We start from the raw sequence: 20829 nt of genomic DNA on the forward strand, positions 1-20829 counted from the left end.
TTTATGATATTTTAAACATCTGGTATTTTTAATTTTATTAATTGTTGTCACTGTATTGATTAAAAAAAAATCAATAATGCGGTGGGTCCAGCAGACCACTAACACACACATCAGCACCACCCAAGGGTTAAGAGACAATTAAACGTTTCCTAGACGTTGAGACGTTTCCTAACGTGTAAGCAGATATATTTAGTAATGAAGCAGTTGATTACAGTAACATACTGCTGTTAATATTTAGTCTTGAAAAAAAGATGTTTCTACATTTATAAATACAGTACATGGTCATTATTGTTAATAGACATAACATTATAATGGCTGTAAGTATTATTTATAGTAAGTGACTATTAACCAGCAAAACTAGCGTACGTCGTGTTTAATGATGCTGGTATGCTTGTTACCTCGGCCAGTGACCAAACACTGTAGCGTTCGCAGTACAGCGGCGTTAGGCTGTGGAGTTGAGCTCTGGTGCTGGTGAGAAAGTTTTGGGGGCGGCGGAGCTGCAGGGGGATTCATCACCACAGACAGGGTTGAAATAGCCTCAGCTCAACAATGGATGAATGCATGTGCTTGTTCATCAGGCTTCCCCCATATTCCCCTGTATTTCAGCTGCTGGAAGCTATAAATCTGACCAGGTCCATGCTCCCTCCCCGCCCCCCTTCTCACGCTTAACACACTATACACTGCATACAGACGGCGAAACTCTAACCATGAAGACTTCTCCTCTAACTCATTTACATTTATTGCATTTGGCGACTTACAATTTGATCATTTTTACACAGGGAGGCGAAGGTTATGGAGTCAAATTAGGGTCTTTAATGGTGACTAGAAAAAAAATATATCGCAAATATAAGATTAGCATTTTGCATTTTACGTTCCTGTTTTGTTTTTGCAATACTTTCCCTCTTTTGCGTTTCACATTTTATGTTGCTGCTTTTTTTTTGCAATACTTTCTCCCTTTTGCGTTTCTTTCGTTTGCGCGTCTCGCGTTTTACGTTCCTCATTTTTTTTTGCGCTTCTCTCTTTTCTTTGCTCCGGTTTTACCCTCTGTATGGGGGCGGGGAAAGAGGCGTGGCCAAGAGCGAAAGGCGTGCCGTGAACGTTCCGCGTCATCAGTTGGAGCCACCGTCACACAGCGCGGCAATTCGGTTTACTGGTATCATGGCAGACGGTCGCCCAGCTGGACCACAGCTATATACACTGATATATATACAGGTATATACAAGCTGAGGGAACTAATGAGGACAAGTTGTAAGCCTTCTGTGCCGAACCATGTCTAGGTAGAAATGGTAAATCTGCACGTTCTGGTGTCTCCTTCTGCATCACACACACACACACACTTGAACACAGTAAAGGCTTCATGACCATCTAATTAGTTCAGGTGCTGACAAAACACCAACATGTGCAAGACAGGAGTACTCCAGTACCAGGATTGGGAACCACTGGCCTGATTCAGTAGACCAGTAGTTTTCAGCTCCAATCCTGATGACCTACTGCCAAGTGTGTGTGTGTGTGTGTGTGATGCAGAAGGAGACACCAGAACCATGAACAGTCAAAGAACCGTTTGAATGCTTAAATGGTTTTGGCATGGTGATATTATTAAGATTGATGGAGAATGTATGGAATATGTTTTTTTAATATATATATGTATAGTTAAACATTTAACTATACAATATACGTTTGATTTTTTAATGAGGCTTCTTGTTCTAGTTTTCCCATTCCACCTTAAATGGAATGCAACTGCTGCACTATTTAAGGTGGAACAGGAAAATTCTAAAAAGAGGCTGGTGAACGAGAAACTGACTTCAGCTTTGTGATTATTAATGCAAATAATTTGTCTCCAAATTATCGACGTCCGTCTTAAATCTCTCTCTTTGCCATTTCGTAGCTACTAGCTGGTCGAGACTGTTGTCTGTGTTGCTATGGTGACCAGCAGCCTGGGCTGATCTTCAGGGTTAACAGGTGAATCAGCAGTTCTACATTAACTCCAGTGTTTAAGACCATTTACTGTTAAACTGTGTTGAAGGATCAGCAGAGCTTTATTTTACTGTAAAGGAGGATTATTTTATTATTACCTCCTGATCTGATTCAGCTGTGGAGCCACAACAGGACAGTAAAAGGGCCGCATGTTGCCGACCCCTGGGCTCGGCTTAATGACAGAATATAATTGTAGTCTTCGACTATTTTCCTGATGCACACATTCTGCCTAAAAAGGAGGGAATGTCTTGGAATGTAATATGTCTGTAAAAAGACTGAGACTGACACATGACTTCCGCCCCATGGAACTGAGGCTTTACTGAACTGGAAAAACACAATACAGTACACCTTATACCTTTGAGATCACTACTCCTCTAGGAGAGAATGTTAAGGCAGGCCTTAAAAGACAAATCCCACGTTTTGGCCAACAACTTCATGTTTTTGTGCAATAAATACATTAAAAGACTTTCCGTATTTCATATTTACTGCTGTGTTGATTCTTTAGAAGTTATTCAAAAGCAGATGTGAGCTTTGCAGCTGTTCTAGTGTTTAAAGGAATGGTTTTCCCCCTTACACCAAATCAAGTGTGACGTTTGCTCCTTCAGCTTTGCGCTGGAGCCATGAGGCTAGATTTTTCGATTTTGGGTGACACAGACTTGCATTGCTTGTTAGCTACATTAGACTTGTAGCTTCAGTCTAACCCTAAAGTAGTAAATTCCAGACATAAATCACGTCTTGACTGACTGCATTTGGGACAAGGTGACAACTGCGTGAATCAGATTTATTTGGCAAAACATTCCTTCGAGATAAGGGGGGCTGGTTCTCTTGGCTGTGATTAAAACATATAGGGAGAACAGTATGTATACAGGGGTGAGTCAAGTCACAGAACAGGTTTTATCGACTTTTATCTCTGGTGTCATCTCAAACAACTTGTAAATGCTGAGAAAACTGCAACAAAGACCACCTTCAGCACCGTATCGTGGGGGCTTGTGACAACATAAAAAAAGTCCTGTGACTTTTGACTCACCCTGTATGTATGTATGTATGTATGTATGTATGTATGTATGTATGTATGTATGTATCTATCTATGTATATTACATATATATAATTTCTCAATCAGAGATTGTCTGTCAAAGTGTTGACACTTTCCTTTAAATCTGATTAAAAGCTTGGGACGGAATCAATAGGATATTAGAACTGCCACTGTAAATCTGATAGACGTTAGGCCACTTTGTTTCATATTAAGCCTAGGGACTGACGACTGTATGCAAATATAAACCACTTTGAGCAGGTCTTAAAAGAGGTAGCTCAGGAAAAACTGCTAAGGATGAATGGAAGCTACCACCACGCTTGGTGCTGGTCCTGCTAGCCTCCACAAACCATTAGCGAAGGTCAGCTTATCTGGCTATCCCTTTAAGCTTACGACTTAGTGCTTTAACCACTCGTTTTCCCTGCTGGGTGCACAGAAAGCCAAAAACACAAACGCAGAGTTTCTCACTCTCTATTTTTGGGCCGCCAGCGAGCGGAAAATACAAGAGAATTAGCCGAGAGTCACATGAGCATCCAACCGTGTGACATCGCTTTCAATCCAGTGACAGAGCAGGTCAATGGGCTGCACTTATGTTCAGCTTGGTCAATCAAGCCCTGTAGTCCAGTCAGTCTTCTCTGGAAAGCTCCATACTGCAGATCAGGGGCTGCCGGATGACTAGTAAAAGCCTCAGGACCGAGCCCCCTGTACTCAGGCTGAGCGTGTGTCAGCGTGTGTCTGTGTGTGTGTGTGTGTGTGCACTGCCCGATTCTCCCTCCCCAGCCCTGAGCGCGAGTGCTGAAGCTCCTCACAGGATCTGCTCAGTGCTGGACGCTGAAATGTCCAGAAGTCTCCAGGCAGCGTAAGGATTAAACTCCTCCTGGTCCCGACATAAAGCCCAGACATACATCATCCTGAGGACCTTGTCCTAAAACCCAGCACACAGACAAACACACTGGTTTTTGTACAGTGGTGAGGACGTGGAGTCATACACATATGCAATAAATATCTATTTGAAATAGGGGTGGGCAATATGGCAAAATTATATCACAATACTTCGACATTTTCACGATATACAATATACATGAGATTTTGGTTTTCTAAGATTTATGCTTTTAAGCCTTTCCTGTAGTTTCATATATAAAAATAGCATTATCAGAGATGCACCGATACCATTTTTCCCTTCCAATACCAACATTTGACCCTTTAGTATCGGCCGATACAGAGTACCAATACCGAGACTAACTCTAGCCAACATAACTCACCTATGAGTCCTGACATTTATTCAATTACATTTTTAAAAATGTTTTATTTTGGTAAATTCTTCGTTCTGCATCACAAATAAAGAACACTCAGCTTGGCTAGATGGCATTTACTTGTTTGACTATATTTATTAGATGCATAAGAAAACATTTTTGTTTATTTACTGTATATATTTAATATTTACTATCAAATAATTTGTATAAAGAGCATTATCAATACTGTATCTGTATCGGCTCTGACACCGGCACTTAAACGCAGTTTCTGTATCGGTGAAGGGGTCATCTGCCGCAGTCTTACAGAGTTAATGTCATCGAGAGAGCAGAAGGTGCTGCCGGACTCTTGGCCTAATGACAGCCCTTAGCCTCAGTTTAGCCTTTGGCATAGCAGCCTGCTAGCTAGGCCTGAGCGTCCACTACAGTGCGCCTCTGTCGGTCAGCCGTATCAGCATATTTTGCAAACTGCATTGCACTAAATCCAATTAAACAGGCCTAATTATGCTCACTTTGAAATGAAACGTAGCTGGTCAGTGTTCTTTCAGCACTGATAATGTCCATGATATGCTTAGAAAAGCATATTGTGAATAACTTATGATAAAATAATAATCGTCATATTGCCCATCTATAATTTGTAATAATATAATAATAAAGTTCTCATCCTACAGAACACATTTGTGCACATTTGGATAATGTGTATGGATAATTACTGTTTACTGGCTGAAGTTAACATATTGAAGATACATAAAAGCCTGTTCAAAAGTTATGGCACATTTCCTATTTTATTCCCAGCATGTTAAACTCAGCAAATAAACAGAAATCGTGCACCACAATGAGCTGAAAAATGTCATATTTAAGCATCTGCTCTTCTCCTGAGCGTGTGCCGACCTATTTTCACTGAGAAAATCAACAAAACATGTCATTTGACTGGACGTGTCCAAAGCTTTGCATATGACTGTCCTATATAAATGCAGAAGCAACGTTTCAATCACTAAAGTTTATTAGCACTAAAATAACATGACCAGACAGAACAATGGGTGGTTTTATTCTGGGCTATTTTTACAGATGTCTAAATGTGTGTCCACTGACGACCTCATGGTCAGCGCCCTACTCTATGAAACAGCACCGTCTCCATACAAAAGCCCCTCAGGGTGCTGTCAGACCACTGTAGCGTCAGATTTATAACTCGGACAGTGCTCATGGGCTTCTGAAGCAGAGAACAGTCGAAGCAGCTCCACAGAGAGGCAAGAGCTGTCTGCAATGTGCAGTGAGACGCATAAACACTGATAAAGTAAAATAAAACCGCCCGCCCGCTTCTATCACACAGTGTGACAAACAAGCATGTTGCAAATATAACACCTTTTGTCCTGTGTCCATTTACCCCACATCTCACTGGATCCTCTGATTTATGACACTGTTAAAGGGAAAATCCACCATGTTTGTACATTTTCTGCATAACTAAATTGATGAAATGTAAACAGAGCAGTTCAGAGTGGTTTGGTGTGAAGTGGTGGAGATAGGAACCAGACGTCCGAAGTGGTTTATGCCTCTAAAAGCTCCCTCACTTGAAATAGTTACAGATATGCTGTGATACTTGAGAGCTTGTTTCATGATGGTTTTTGACTAAGAAATACTTTTTGGTCCAATCACGAAGGAGCAGTACATGCAATAAAACAGTCCCCAGAGAAAACCTATTTTTTTGAGGTTTACCACTATTTCCCAATTATCATTAGTGTTAGTGTGTGTTGTGCTGGTACAAGTGGATCAGATACAGCAGTGCTGCTGGAGTTTTTAAACACCGTGTCCACTCACTGTCCACTCTATTAGACACTCCTACCTTGTCGGTCCACCTTGTAGATGTAAAGTCAGAGACGACAGCTCATCTGCTGCTGCAGTTTGTGTTGGTCATCCTCTAGTCCTTCATCAGTGGTCACAGGACGCTGTGTCTGGCTGGATATTTTTGGTTGGTGGACTATTCTCAGTCCAGCAGAGACACTGAAGTGTTTAAAATCTCCAGCAGCACTGCTGTGTCTGATCCACTCAGACCAGCGCAACACACACAAACACACCACCACCATGTCAGTGTAACTGCAGTGCTGAGAATGACCCACCACCCAAATAGTACCTGCTCTGTGAGGGTCCATGAGGGTCCTGACCACTGAAGAACAGGGTAACAAAGCATGCAGAGAAACAGATGGACTACAGTCTGTAACTGTAGAACTACAGAGTGCAGCTATACAGTAAGTGGAGCTGATAAACTGGACAATGAGTGTAGAAACAAGGAGGTGGTCAGAATGTTATGCCTGATGTGATGTCATTTCAATGTGCCTGAGTGCTAGAGTGCTTGTGTGTAGGATTATTCATATTTCAATTATGAAAACAACCTCATAATTCAGGATCCAATGACACAAGACAAAGTGTATTGAATTTGGAACATATTTGCTTACCAGGGATTTGGCAAAGCCATTAACTACATAACCAACTTGTAACTTAAACCCCCCCCCCCTGTTTTAAACAATGTAATTGTTCCCCATTGGATGGTAATCAGGTGGTGACAGCTTTAGTAAAAATAAATAAATACATAAATAAATAAATAAATAAAAGTGAAGTGTGAAGGCACCCTAAAGGGCCAGTAGTGCTACCAGCTAACAGCTAATAATTACACCCCACTGTGCTGGACTGGCCCCATTCAGGGCTGCATCAGCACTCACCGGGTCGCCCTCCACCACTTCACCCTTTGGGTTACAGATCACCATCACCAGCTGAGCCTGGAAGGTGATGATGAGCACAGGGCCTTGCTCCATCATCTTCCCCATGGCAAGCTGCAGAAGTAAAAAGACAGTGAATGCAAATGTGGCTATACTGACACTCATCTGACCTCATTGATCCCTTTCCCTGCCACTATACACCCTTTAACTGCTGCTGCACTCAGCACCCATACTTCCCACATTGTAAGGTTTACAGGTATGACTGTGTGTGTGTGTCTGAGTGAGTGATGGTAGGAATGCAGGTTTTATTTTATTTCGTTATATTTTATATTTATTTTATCTTATTTTCTACATGTAAGCAAACCGGGCCAATAAAGCTTGACTCCGATTCTGAACAGTAGTGGGCGGTTTACCACTGTCTGGTCCAGGGGTCAGCAACACAAATGTCCTTTCAACCAAAATCAATCCACCTTAGGAGCCACAACATTATGTCCATTTATTGTTGAAACGTTTTACCATCTTGGCTGTAAATATGTCTCGGTGTTTTCAAATGTAGACTAAAAAAATACAAATGAAAACAGACTTACTTTGCCCTGCTTTAAGCTTTACCTCAGCTATAGCCGCTTTTAAGTAACCCTTAAGTCTGTTAAGTAATTAACAAGGTTAATTACCTGCTGCTTAATTCTCTTCTTGTTACTTCTTTCTTGAGTGCCTTGCGGCCCCTTTGCTTCTGTAGCACTGTGAATTCCCCCGTTGTGGGACTAATAAAAGACTAGCTTATCTTTTCTCGCATCTCTGGCAGGAAACTTTTTCACAAAAGTAGAAGTTTCTTGTAAAATGCCTCTTAACGTTTGAGTTGTTACAAGGCTGAAGTCGCTTTTCTTTCACCCGATTCTTGTTCAAATTTTCCTGTTCTACCTTAAATGGTGCCTGAGGTGCCAGAATGTGACTGCTGCGATATTTAAGGTGGAATGGGAAAGTTCGAACTAGAAGCTGGCGAATGAGAAACTGACTGCAGCCTTGTGACTTTTTAGTGTTTGACAGTCTCTTGTTGCAGATTAAATGTACAGTATACAGCCAAAAGTATTCGCTCGTCTGCCTTCGCACATATGAACTTGAGTGACATCCCATTCTTAATCCACAGGGTTTAATATCGGCCCTCGATTTGCAGGTATAATGGCTTTAATTATTCTGGGAAGGTTTTCCACAAGGGTTAGGAGTGTTTATGGGAATTTCTGACCGTTCTTCCAGAAGCACATTTGTGAGGTCAGACACTGATGTTGGACGAGAAGGCCTGGCTCACAGTCTCCACTCTAATTCATCCCAAAGGTGTTCTATGGGGTTGAGGACAGGACTCTGTGCAGGCCAGTCAAGTTCTTCCACACCAAACTGGCTCATCCATGTCTTTATGGACCTGCTGGTGTGCAGTCATGTTGGAACAGAAAGGGGCCGTCCCCAAACTGGTCCCACAAAGTTGGGAGCATGAAATTGTCCAAAATCTCTTGGTGCTGAAGCTTTAAGAGCTCCTTTCACTGGAACTAAGGGGCCGAGCCCAACTCCTGAAAAACACTGTTCTTGAGCTGATCTGAAGGCCACATGAAGTTTGGAGGTCTGTAGTGATTGACTCTGCAGAAAGTCGGTGACCTCTGTGCACTATGCCCCTCAGCATCTGCTGACCCCGCTCTGTCATTTTACGTGGCCGACCACTTCGTGGCTGAGTTGCTGTCGTTCCCAATCGCTTCCACTTTGTTATAATCCCACTGACAGTGGACTGTGGAATATTTAGTAGTGAGGAAATTTCACGACTGGACTTGCTCCACAGGTGGCGTCCGATCACGGTACCACGCTGGAATTCACTGAGCTCCTGAGAGCGACCCATTCTTTCACTAATGTCTGTAGAAGCAGTCTGCAGGCCTAGGGGCTCGGCTTTATACACCTGTGGCCATTTATTATTAAAACTGTGTTGAACGATCAGCAGAGCTTTATTTTACTGTAAATAGGATTATTTCTTTTATTTCCTAAAAATCTAAAAAATAATATTTTGAATAAATTTAATAAAATTGAATAAAAATTCTGCTGTGGAGCCACAACAGGACAATAAAAGGGCTGCGTGCAGCACATGTTGCCGACCCCTGAGCTAGTCTCTGGCATCTCAAGTACCATAATTTCCGGACTACAAGCAGCTACTTTTTTCACATCCTTTGAACACTGCAGCTTGGGTTTTTTTTCGGGCTTCATGCTGCCAAAACATTTAGCATCGTCACATCAGACCAATGAAATTACCGAACTGGTCACCAATTAAACTGTTGAAATTGAATCGAACGCACTCACACTAAATTCTTCAGATCAGTCATTTTTCGCTTCATGCACACACCCTCATCATGGAAAACACACAAAGAAATGCACATGATGCAGCTTTCAAGTTAAAGGCGATCGATCTGGCTGTCGAAGAAGATCCAACTGAAAGCCAAAGCAATCACCACCGAAAACAAGATTAAAGATTTTAGAGGTGGACCATCGGGAGTTCTCAGATTTATGAGACGAAAAGGCCTGTCCATCAGGGCATGGACGACTGTGTGAGCAACTGCCTCCCGACTACGAGGAAAAAGTTACAAACTTCCGCAAATTCACTCCGGACATCCGATGGATGAAGTGGCTTTGACGTTAGACCTGCCTCTCACTAGGAATGTTAACAAAAAAGGTGAATCGTCCTCCACGCTGAAAACAACTGGCCATGAGAGAAGAACGCATTTCACTTGTTTTCTGAGCTGCTTTAAGTTTGTGTTACAGGCACTGTTCGGAAAAAAACAATTACGGTACATATTTAATTAAGACTAATTAAAATTTAATTAAAAGTTAAAAAAATCTTTTTGTGTAAATATCTCATGTTCCAAGGTGGACACCTGCGGCTTATAGACAAGTGCAGCTTACATATGTACAGATGTTTTATCCTTTTTAAAGTTAGTGGGTGCGGCTTATATTCAGGTGCACTTAATAGTCCGAAAATTACGGTAGTCCACTTTGTTTTGAGGCGGCAGACATGAAGGAATGATAATGAAGTCTTGGCCACAACTTAGTAAAGCATGGGAATAAGATCATGCCTTACTAAGTGACCCTTATTAGTCCCACAACGGGGAAATTTCACCTCTGCATTTAACCCGTCAGTGCAGTGAAACACCACACACACACACACACACACTTGTGAACACACTTGAGCGGTGGGCAGCCCTATCCACAGTGCCCGGGGAGCAGTTGGGGGTTAGGTGCCTTACTCAACAGCACCTCAGTTATGTAATGTGGGTTCAGGGGACTGAACCGGCGACGCATTATTTTTATTTAAACGGGAGGTCACCAGCGGTACTCTGTAGTTACTAGGCTTGGACGATATCAAAAAATAAAAAACATGATTATTTTCCAACTTGCGAAATCGCAATTATGGATTATATGAGGGGTTTTGCATCACTATATCGGAATCTCTCTGGAGTTCAGCCATAGACGCCTTTGGAAAAGCCGAATTTGAATAAAACTCACATCTATGTTGTCAATGTCAAGAATCTTGGAGTGAAACTGTAGCCCCATTGCTTTGGCTTGCTGGATCGGATGGGCCAGCTGACTGTAGGTCTACAAAATGAGGAGGAAAATAAGAGTGAGCTCAGTTCACATGTCCTCAGCATCCATCACAGCAATCATGCACGCTTAATTCAGGGTGTTAATGAATCACTGCACGTCCACATACAGCTTCGTAGCACCAGTCCTTCAGAACCTCCAGCTCTCCTTGAATCATGGCCTGTAAACAGACAGAGGAACACAAAAACATGATTTCAGTGAAACACACAGTATTGTATTATATCGCTGCTGTCGGATCAAAGGAGAAGGAGAAAACATCTCATGTTTAATGTACGTCTATGTAACCAGACTTTTTTTTCAGGTCATTTCTATTGGTCTATCCATCATGAAATTTACATGCAGTGTAAAGGCCAAGAGGCATTTCCAAATGATGTCAAAAACTGAAAAAGCCCATATGGTCTCAACATTTTGTTAAGCAGTGGTAAAAGTGTGAGGTCATTCACCTCTAAGATGTTGGGGATGATGTCCTTCTCACACTGTTTAAGGAAAGAGTCTTTATCGAAGCTGGGGTCCACCTTCAGGATCTCTGTGAGGACCTCAGACATCTCCGTCTTGGAGAAGAGCCCACCTGATCCGAAACAGGTAACATGAAAATAAACTTTAATCAAAGAGATAAAGAGTCAGAAGACGAAAGCTGCCTCCAATGCACTTTCAATGCACTGAGACACTGAAACTAGGGATCAAATAATCTACCCCTCGTTTGTCGATTGAACAAACTGAACAAAGCCTTCCAAAATGCTTTACTGGACGCTCGTGTTTTTTCAGTATCGGGGACCGTTACCTATGAGGTCCGTCATCTTGTCTGTGACCGCGCGGGACGCTCTGATGAAGGCGTTGTCGCTCTCGTCATATTTCATCTTCATTTCAAAGAATCCTGTGGATTGTAACAGAAAATCAGTATCAGATCAATACTTTTCTCAGATTTTCAACATGCAAACTTCATTTTTAGGCATTGTTATTGTGATTCTTATCCATCATTGACTATATCTGATGATGTCACTCTAATCCTTTGGGCGTGTAATTTATGCTGTGGCAATAGTCCTGTATTAATGGAAAATTGCACACACTGCACTTTAGTGAAGTGCAGTGTGTGCAATTGTGAATAAACATCATTAACCATGTGTACATGCAGCCTGATAATCCATTAATAATCCAACTAATAGCAATCAGAATAGAATACATCCATGTAAACACCTCAATCGGAATAGTCTAGTCCAATTGAGGCTATTCGGAATACAATATTTATCCGATTGAACAAGGTGGGTAATCATGTAAATAATCTGATAAATAGAATAATAACCACGCAAACGCCTGAATCCGATGACATTCCCTTTCGGAAAGTTTAAGTCTGTTCTGCATGTGCGTCACGTCATAGTGAAAGGTTTATACCGTTCAACACGACGGAGCAGAAACTGGTCTGCAGAGGAGACGAAGTTCATGCTCTGATTCTTAAAAGACGGCGGTGGGACGGACGACCAGTTTGTGTGTCTCAGAACACGACGTCTTCCTCTCGGCCTTCTTTAATAAGGACACGTGAAGGACGTTTTCCTGAGTCTGACGTCATTTTAAAGGAATTAAAAACACAAGCACTGCTCACTGCTGCTCATCTCACTCTGACTGGACTCACGTGATGCTTCAACGTGATGCCTCACGTGCGCATCATTTTGCATTGGATCATGGACTCATGTGACGTTCGTTGTCATGGTAATGTCTACACTAAGTGGTTCTCAATACATGCGCTTAATTTTGGATCAGACTACTTGTAGTGAGCATGTAAACAGAGACTTTCATCAGATTGTTGAGTCTAAATCTATAATAGGAATGTATTTAAACGGATTGGCAAAAATCTTCGTATGTAAACACAGACACTGGAAAACATGATTGTATTCATAGTTCTACAAGGCCTTTTTCCATGTGGCACTACTGCTTCCCTTTTATTTAATCCAATTTATCAAAAGAATTAGCGGTGAACAAAATGGCAAAAATAGACTAATATCATTACACATTTTCGTGATAAACTAGTGTCTCTAAAGTTTAGATGAGACAATGAACAGCAAATCAGTAAAGCATTTTGAAAATAAAAATAAAAAAGATTATAAAAAAAGCTATGAGTACAAAGACATGCTGCTCTAAATCCAATTAAACAGGACTAATTATGCTCCCTCGATAATGAAACACAAAGCTGGCTGGTGTTTCTCCAGGGTATATTTTGGTTTGTCCATCTGAATTTTTGTGACCAAATCAGAAAGCAAATCATTCAGTAGCTGCATGAAATAAATGCATTTTTAAAATGTATTTATTTGTAAAAGTTTTATGTGTTTTATGATCTCCACATATCACTACATGTTTACAATGTACAGCTGAAAGCCAAAAATCTCCGATGCTCTTTGTGTTATTTTCTAAAAGTGATGTTTCCAGAGCAGATCACTGAAGAGACGCCGTCTGTTTATAGTTTAGAGCCCAGATTTGGGGAAAAACGGGTCGACTTTCAGTAGAAAAACAAAGTTCAGCTTCTTTTATTATAAGGGTTTAAAATGACGTCACCGTCTATTAGACTGGAGAGAAGAGCTACAGCCTCACACGACGCCCAGCTTCTGAATGGAGCTTATGGAACATGAACGTTATGGAGAACATGACTAAGCGCGTTTTGGACCCACTGGTGGTTCCAAGGAGTTGAAGAGGCTACACAGAGACCATATATCCACAGTATGCTTGTAAAGTAGCTTGTCATATTAATGCTGCTGTATAGTCATACAGGCCAGCTCTCAAAGAAAGCTCCTCAGTTGGATCTCATCAGAATTAAGGTGAATGATTCAGGCCACCCGAGACATTCTCATTCTCTTCTGACGTTACTGAGCGGCTGTGTCTTTTAGACAGACCACGGTGGCTTTTACTGAGGCTGCAGCGCCATCTGTTGACAATATACCTCTCAAAGTTTAAAAGGCACTCAATGTTTTTTCAAGAAGCACCCCATTACAGAGCATTTTTCTGATGAATAAACAGATGTCATATTAGCAGCCCTAATGGCTTTTTGGCTCTGCAGGAAATGACTGCATTAGTTACTGCTGGTGTATAAATGCACACATAATGAGATGAAAACAGTGCAGAGGAGCTCCTCAATGATTTACAATGGCAAATTGCACATCAAAGCTAAAGCTCATTTTCATGATGAGTGTTATTAAGCCGCAGGGATCCTGTTTACATGGAGGTAATGTGGGCTTTTACACTGACGCTATAGCCGAGACTCTTCTGTGCAAAACAGACCACCGCTCATTTACTCAAGTTCCAATCAGAAAGGTTTTAAGTACAAGCTATTTGTTTTTCAGGAGAGATTAGATATAAGATAATCCACTAAGATAAGGAAAGAGAAGGTCTAGAAAAATAAGTGGAAAAAAAAACAGAAGTGTCCAAAACTGGAGTTGAAAAAACTGATTAAAAGCTAATGAGAAACTGTGACTCCTAACAACCACCTGGAAGACCTGGTAGACACCAAAACAGCACTTAAAGCTTTCATCTCTGAGAGAGAGGAGAACATCAGGCTGCTTCAGATCTGAAAACATCCACAGGTGTTTCTGTCCATCCTTCCACTGTGAGAAGACCACTCAGCGCTGTGGGTCTGAAAGGACGTGTAGCTGATCAAGAAGAACCTCACTGAGAAAAGGAGACGGACACATCGAACAAAGAAGCTGAACGATGGACTGACCACCCCAGAGTCCAGACCTCAGCACCACTGAATGGGTTTGATTACTTCAGGAAATCGTTAACCAGCTTCTGAGACTGAACTTTGGACCTTGTAAACAAAGTCCTATAGAAAGTTGAGCGTTATGAGCATCACATTCGTATGTCAACCAGGGGCCGGTCTCCTCATTTATAATGTCTCTGATGTAAACAGCACCTGTTTGTAATGACTGTATGTGTTGCTAATACATATTATCATTCAGGAAGGGAGACCACTGCCAACATACGAATCAACCACTGGCAACCAGTTAAACCATAAACCAAAACTCATTACAAACTTATTAGAAACCAAATGAAACACTTAATAGTTTCCCTGCTGGGTTTTTTCAGCAGGGATAAGTTTATTTTAGCTTAAAGCTTAATATTATGCTCAGTTTCAGCCTGCTTAGGGTAATGTTTTACTCCTGCACATGTAATGCAAGTGTACCCATAAAGCCCTTGTATTAAGGGTAAGTTAACTGAAATATATGTATACATAATAAAGATTTTGAATAAAAATTCAACTAGACTAGATTTTGTAATCAATAAGTAAATAGGTAGTATTGGCTAACAGAAGCCACGTTTACAGGCAGCCTAATAATCCATTAGTAATCCAACTAATACCTCAATCGGAATAGAATACGTCCATGTAAACACCTCAATCGGAATAGTCTAAACCGATTGAGGACAATCGGAATACAGTTTCTATCCGATTGAATGAGGTGGGTAAATCTCTAAATAATCCATTAAATAGGAGAATAATATCCGTGTAAACGCCTGTATCTGATTACATTCCCTATCGGAAAGTTTCAGTCCGTTCTGCACGTGCGTCGCGTCACAGTGAGAGTTTATACCGTTCAACACGGCGGAGCAGAAACTGGTCTGCAGAGGAGACGAAGTTCATGCTCTGATCTTTAAAAGACGGCGGTGGGACGGACGTCCAGCTTATGTCTCTCAGAGCACGACGTCTTCCTCTCGGCCTTCTTTAATAAGGACATGTGAAGGACATTTTCCTGAGTCTGACGTCATTTTAAAGCAATTAAAAACAAGCACTGCTCACTGCTGCTCATCTCACTCTGACTGGACTCGTGATGCTTCATTGTGATGCCTCACGTGCGCATCATTTTGCATTTGGATTACTTGCAGTGAGCATGTCAAAGATTTTCCATCAGATTTTTGAATAGAGTGTGCATAAAACACCTCAGTCTGAATCTGGCAAAATGCATATAAACACAGCCAGAGAATATTAATTCTCTCACAAAAGGTGGGCCTTAGTCCGTCTGCACAGGAGATTCTAGACACTGGAAAGCCGCTGAGTTCACAGACAGGCCTGTGTGTACTTATTGACCCAGTGATGAGAGGGGCAAGCTGACCTTCAAAAGTAAAGCAGGCTGGTAAAAAACTGCTGAAACTAGTTTAAGAGTGAGCTCAATGTGCAATGGCCAGATTGATGGACCTTAGAGAATAAGATAATGGATTAGATGGATTAGAGAATAAGCTAATATCAAAATTAGAGAAGTTAAGTGATACTTTTTTAATCCCACAAACGGGGAAATTCCACCCGTCCGTGAAGTGAAACACCACATACACATTACTGAGCACACACATACACTAGGGGGCAGTGAGCACACTTGCCCGGAGCGGTGGGCAGCCCTATCCACGGCGTCCGGGGAGCAATTGTCTTGCTCAAGGACACCTCAGTCATGGACTGTCAGCACTGGGGATCGAAGCGGTGACCTTCCGGTCACAGGGCCAGCTCCCTAATCTCCAGCCCATGACTGCCCCCAAAGGCGGGGGGATATCAAACTACCCCAGATAAACAGCATATAAACTGTTGTTTGGGACACTTTGCACAGTCGGATCTCTCTGTGCCACTTGACGCTGAAATAAAGATCCTCATCCACAAACTCAACATCTGAAGACTCTTTCCTTTTTGACATATTTCTAGAACTTGGAACAGTTCTTAGTGTGAGTGTTTAGCTGGTATTAAAAGATTTCTTTTTTTATTAATAACATTATGTTGGAGGCCTGGGGTTGAAGGGGACAGCCCTTGGTCCTGACAATAATCCATTACTTTACACAGGCCACATAAGCTGTAGTTTATTTTTTAGTTTGATTTAGACTAAAGCTTGCAATGTAACGTGAGCTCAATGCAAATTTATCACATATTTATTGGAAACCCACATAAAAGGACCGAAAAATGTTACGTTAGCCTAAAACTCACTAAGGAAAACCAAACCCAGTGTCGGCGCACTCAATGCCACTGGCTTGAACCTGCTGGTGTGAAACTGCTGGTGTGAAACTGAAGCTCTGAATCAGACAGATTATTGTTAGCTGTGGCTCAGCTTACAAAAACGTACATTAAATTAAAAATAAAGCTAATAGGAAAAATTGCATGCATTGCCTGGCCATCAGGCTCTGTGTCTGACTTTAAAAGAAAGACTACATCACTAGAGGAACAGATGGCAGAGCAGTCAGAGGAAGAGACAGTTTAACAGCTGAAGCCTGAACGTGAAAGACTGACAAACAACGCTGTACATATAAACATATAAAAGTCTAATCCATGTTGTCTTCATTATAGAGCAGTTCGCCAAAAAGAGCAAGGAAAACACATAAGAACAGAGTCTTACTGTTAAAAACAACATTTTTGTCCTTGAAGTCCTTCCACTGCTGGTACCACTTTGAGTCTTTGTGAAGCACAACACCCATCGCCTCCCTGAAAACAAACAGACAGACAGACAGATTGACAGACAGGCCATATACTTCACAAGCAAAGAATCTGAGCAATTTAACCATCAAAATTAAGGGCGAGTATTACAGGTGATAAAACATGCTGTACTTTTATGTTATATAAATGAATTCTCACTTGCAGGTTCGACGAGTGGAGAAATTGTGTATAAAGTGTTGATGCCAACCTTTCAGTCCAGACCATATTAGTGTTTGTAAGTAGAAGAAGAGATCTTTGATTATTATTTAAAAGTCTTGTTTTGGTGAAAAAGAAAAATACTAATAATGGTGTCATGTTTTTTCATTGTGTTGGACCAAATGGAAAAAAGTTAAATGTAATTAAATTCAACATACATACTGTAATTAACTAACGGTACTTAAATGTAATTACATAAAAATGGAACTACACAATTAATAACAATGTTCTAAGCAATAGAACACGAGAGGGAGTATGTTATGGCAAAATAACGTGTTCTCACGATTAATATCACAGCTGTGATGATCTAGAGTGACCAAATCACAGCCGTGATGTTATTGGTGATAACTCACTCCTCGAGTGTCTCTACTGCTTTAATACAGCAGTTCAATAAATACAGTAAGAAATGAATAAACTGGCCGTGAACGCTGCGTTTAATATGTTTTAATGTTCAGTTCCTTCCTCCTAATTACAGCTCTTTACGAGCAGCTCGTTGCTACGTCAGATTAACGAGCTCCGCCCACTCGCTGCTCAGTCTGCTGTAAGCCCCTCCTTCTGAATTGCAGACTGAGCCATAAAACTGACCCAATATCAGGTTCAGCTCAGTTTGGTCAGTTTCTCCAGATCAGTATTGATGTTGTTTTGTTCCAGCCGGTCTGTAAAGCTTCTTACAGCCCGTTTAGTTTGGCGAATGGTGTTGGGTTCATTTCTGGCTGATTCCAGGTTGTTCAGCTGTTCTTCTGCCACAGCTGCCGACTGAAAAGCTGCTCAGTGGTGACCACAGTTTGGGAATTTAGTGTCTTCAGAGTCGGACCAAACGTGGTCTTAATAGTGTCCGTTTTTCTGTTTGTGGCAAAGTAAGAAGTAGAAACGTTCAAATGGCTCGAGTGTCTCCTACAGCTGTCAGAGTCGTTGCTTAGCAACGGTGTTTCAGTGGAGTGATCGCGTTTGTGAGAAACCTGTGATGTTACGGTGAAATATCAGCACAGTTAGAACACTTCTCAACCAATCAGCTTGTGTGGCCCGAACGAACCACTGTGTAAATCTACATAATTGTATAATTACAAAATTACCATTACATATAAACTGAATGTCAAAATGACTAACAATCCTAGAATTCCAAGGATTATCACAACGCCAGACATTTGTGGATTCCAGTAAACAAAGCAGAAATGTGACTAAATTTGCTGTATAATTCTCTACAAAAGAGGAAAAAAGACAGGAGTAAGAAGTTAACGCTGAAACATACTCGTTGGCTTCAAAGACCTTGGCTTCAGCCTCTGCCGCTTTGGATGAAAAGTCGCTTCTCTTCCTTAATCTGTTGGGTGGTCTGTAGGGTCCGCTGTGGCCAATGTCCCCGATCTCCTTCTTCACGCTCTCCATACCCTGAGCAGCACAGAGCAGATGCTTTACACAGTAATGAATACAGGGATGTACAAACAATGCAGAGACGTGTCTGATATAAAGACTGATTTTCAGGTGTTGAAAAAATCTGACCACAAATAATATTTATCGAGGCTATAAGATGATTTCTTTGGGTTCCCACCTGCGAGATCGCTCGAAAGGCTCCAGTCTTCCCCAGCTTCTCTCCGCTCTTGGAGACACTCTCCGCCGACTGCTTTGCCGTTTTCGCCGCCTCTTCCACTCCTTCCTTTATTTTCTTCCCGATATCTGAACGACCAACTTCTTCCAACCCCTGTGCAGAGAGACACGTGTGAACATACGGGAAGCTGTTCTGTGCGGCAAACAATTAAAGCTAACGTGGGAGTCGGAATAGCACCACATTCACCAACGATAAGAAACCACGCATAAGCTCAATATTTCCCTCTGAAAACAGCATGAAGGCCTCAGGATCTGCTCTGTGTCAATAAACTCACCTCTTTCACAGTCTCTGATAGTGAACCCAGCTTCTTCTTCAGCACCTCAGAAGTCTTGACTGTTTCAGACTCTATGGTTTTCTGTGAGAGATGATTTTAGATCAGCGTAAAGGTGGGTGAGACGACAAAAATGACACCATAATACTTCAAGATGTTCTCACAAACAGCATCACAATATGCATTTATTTATTTATTTTAAAGCAGTGCTAAGCCGAATAAAAGCAGTCACACAGTGAGACAAATGATCACGATGATAAATATAGTCATAATGACTAACTAAAAGCACTAAAAGCAGCAAACTATCATAAATCAGAGCTCTGCAGTGTTATCCGTGAAAGGCCAGTGTGGCTCCAGGCTTTCATTCCAAGCCAGGAAGAGGACACCTCATAAAACTAGTCACTTGTTTTAGGACTGAGATGAAACAAATGGAATCAGGGGTGCTTCTGCTTAACTGGAAGGAAAACCTGCAGCCACACTTTTATGAAACAATCCATTAAATAAAAAAAAAACACTGGCTGTCTAGTCTGTGTATCAAAGTGAAAGTCTTTGTTTAAAAGGTGGTTTTCTATTTCTAAAGTGGACAAGAAGACGTTTGCAGACAGATTTACGCCAATGCAAGGAAGAAGTTTGCAGTTTGGACACATTCAAAGCCTGTTTCGATGTAAACAAGGCCCTTCAGAGCGTTTTGGTGTAAAATACTTGCTGAGACAGAACCGTTCAAAGGGGCGGTGATAGGAACCAGATGTCTGAAGAGTTTAATGCCTCTAACATCTATCGTACAATGCCCGAGACATCGTTTTATGCTAGACTTGAACAGGACTGCGTCACCGGCCTGACGTGGCCCGTGGGCCTTATGTCTGACACATGGGTCCTCGACTATATGTCTTAATTGGGCCAAGCTCAGTTCAACTGAGATCTCAGCTGAACCTGGACAACCAGGCTGCGCTGCTCACATGATCATAGCTTAACAAGACCAGCATTCTCAGCCAGGCTAATATCAAACCACTGGTAAACGTAGCTGCTGAAACTGTCCAGAACAGAGGCCAACAGCCTAACTGCTTCATTTTGAAGCGTCTAACGATTTAAGCGGACATTCTTACATATTTCCGTCTAGCTTGCTGGAGAGCATCTGATTCCTCTAGTTTTTTGGCCTCCTCGCGAAATTTCTTGATGTTGTCCTTCATCTCCTTGTTCTTGCTCAGCTCCTGCTTCAGGCTGTCCAAAAACTCCCCCAGGAAGCCTTTTCGCCCCCCTCTGCCTTCCGACGCATACCGCACCTGCACAGCAATCAGAAGAAAAGTACAGTGGGACGTGATACAATTACAGTTCTTCAAGAAATGATTTTTATCATGAAAAAAATAAATAAACAAATCAACAGCATTTGATTATTTTGGCGACATTAGTTTTTATTTTCATAGTTCTCGTGTTTTTTTTTTTCCTCAGTTGAGTTTGTTAGATTTAATGGTGTTTAATAGTTTTTTATTTAGTTTATAATATTATGATGAACGCTGTGACAGTAGGTGTCTGATAAACATAGAATAAAATAATAAAACGGTAGACTAAGCTCGGCTCGCGATTCTTTACGTGACTTCTTAAAGAGGTCAAAGTCAACTTCAAAACCCTATTAATAAAAAAAAAGAAAAACAAAAGTTTTATAAGCTTATCAGACAAAATGAACCAGTGACTGCAGTTTTCGTTTATGGGTCATTCTACAGAAAC

The 20829-nt window shown here is 41.5% G+C and overlaps 1 protein-coding gene across 1 annotated transcript in view; it reads right to left on the reverse strand.

Moving 5' to 3' along the window:
* Positions 1 to 2267: 2267 nt before the first annotated feature.
* The window catches only part of timm44 (translocase of inner mitochondrial membrane 44 homolog (yeast)), a 20861-nt gene continuing 2299 nt past the window's right edge, over positions 2268 to 20829 (reverse strand). Inside the window, exons 3-13 of the mRNA XM_037545088.1 lie at positions 20211 to 20387; positions 19111 to 19191; positions 18780 to 18929; positions 18483 to 18619; positions 16941 to 17026; positions 11375 to 11467; positions 11037 to 11161; positions 10703 to 10753; positions 10498 to 10587; positions 6970 to 7080; positions 2268 to 3930 (exon numbers count right to left, since the gene is read on the reverse strand). Coding sequence (XP_037400985.1) covers positions 3811 to 3930; positions 6970 to 7080; positions 10498 to 10587; positions 10703 to 10753; positions 11037 to 11161; positions 11375 to 11467; positions 16941 to 17026; positions 18483 to 18619; positions 18780 to 18929; positions 19111 to 19191; positions 20211 to 20387 — 1221 coding nt within the window. The 3' untranslated portion in view covers positions 2268 to 3810. The remainder of the gene's footprint in view (positions 3931 to 6969; positions 7081 to 10497; positions 10588 to 10702; positions 10754 to 11036; positions 11162 to 11374; positions 11468 to 16940; positions 17027 to 18482; positions 18620 to 18779; positions 18930 to 19110; positions 19192 to 20210; positions 20388 to 20829) is intronic.

This window comes from Pygocentrus nattereri, chromosome 15, assembly GCF_015220715.1.
Source record: "Pygocentrus nattereri isolate fPygNat1 chromosome 15, fPygNat1.pri, whole genome shotgun sequence".
Lineage (NCBI taxonomy): Eukaryota > Metazoa > Chordata > Actinopteri > Characiformes > Serrasalmidae > Pygocentrus > Pygocentrus nattereri.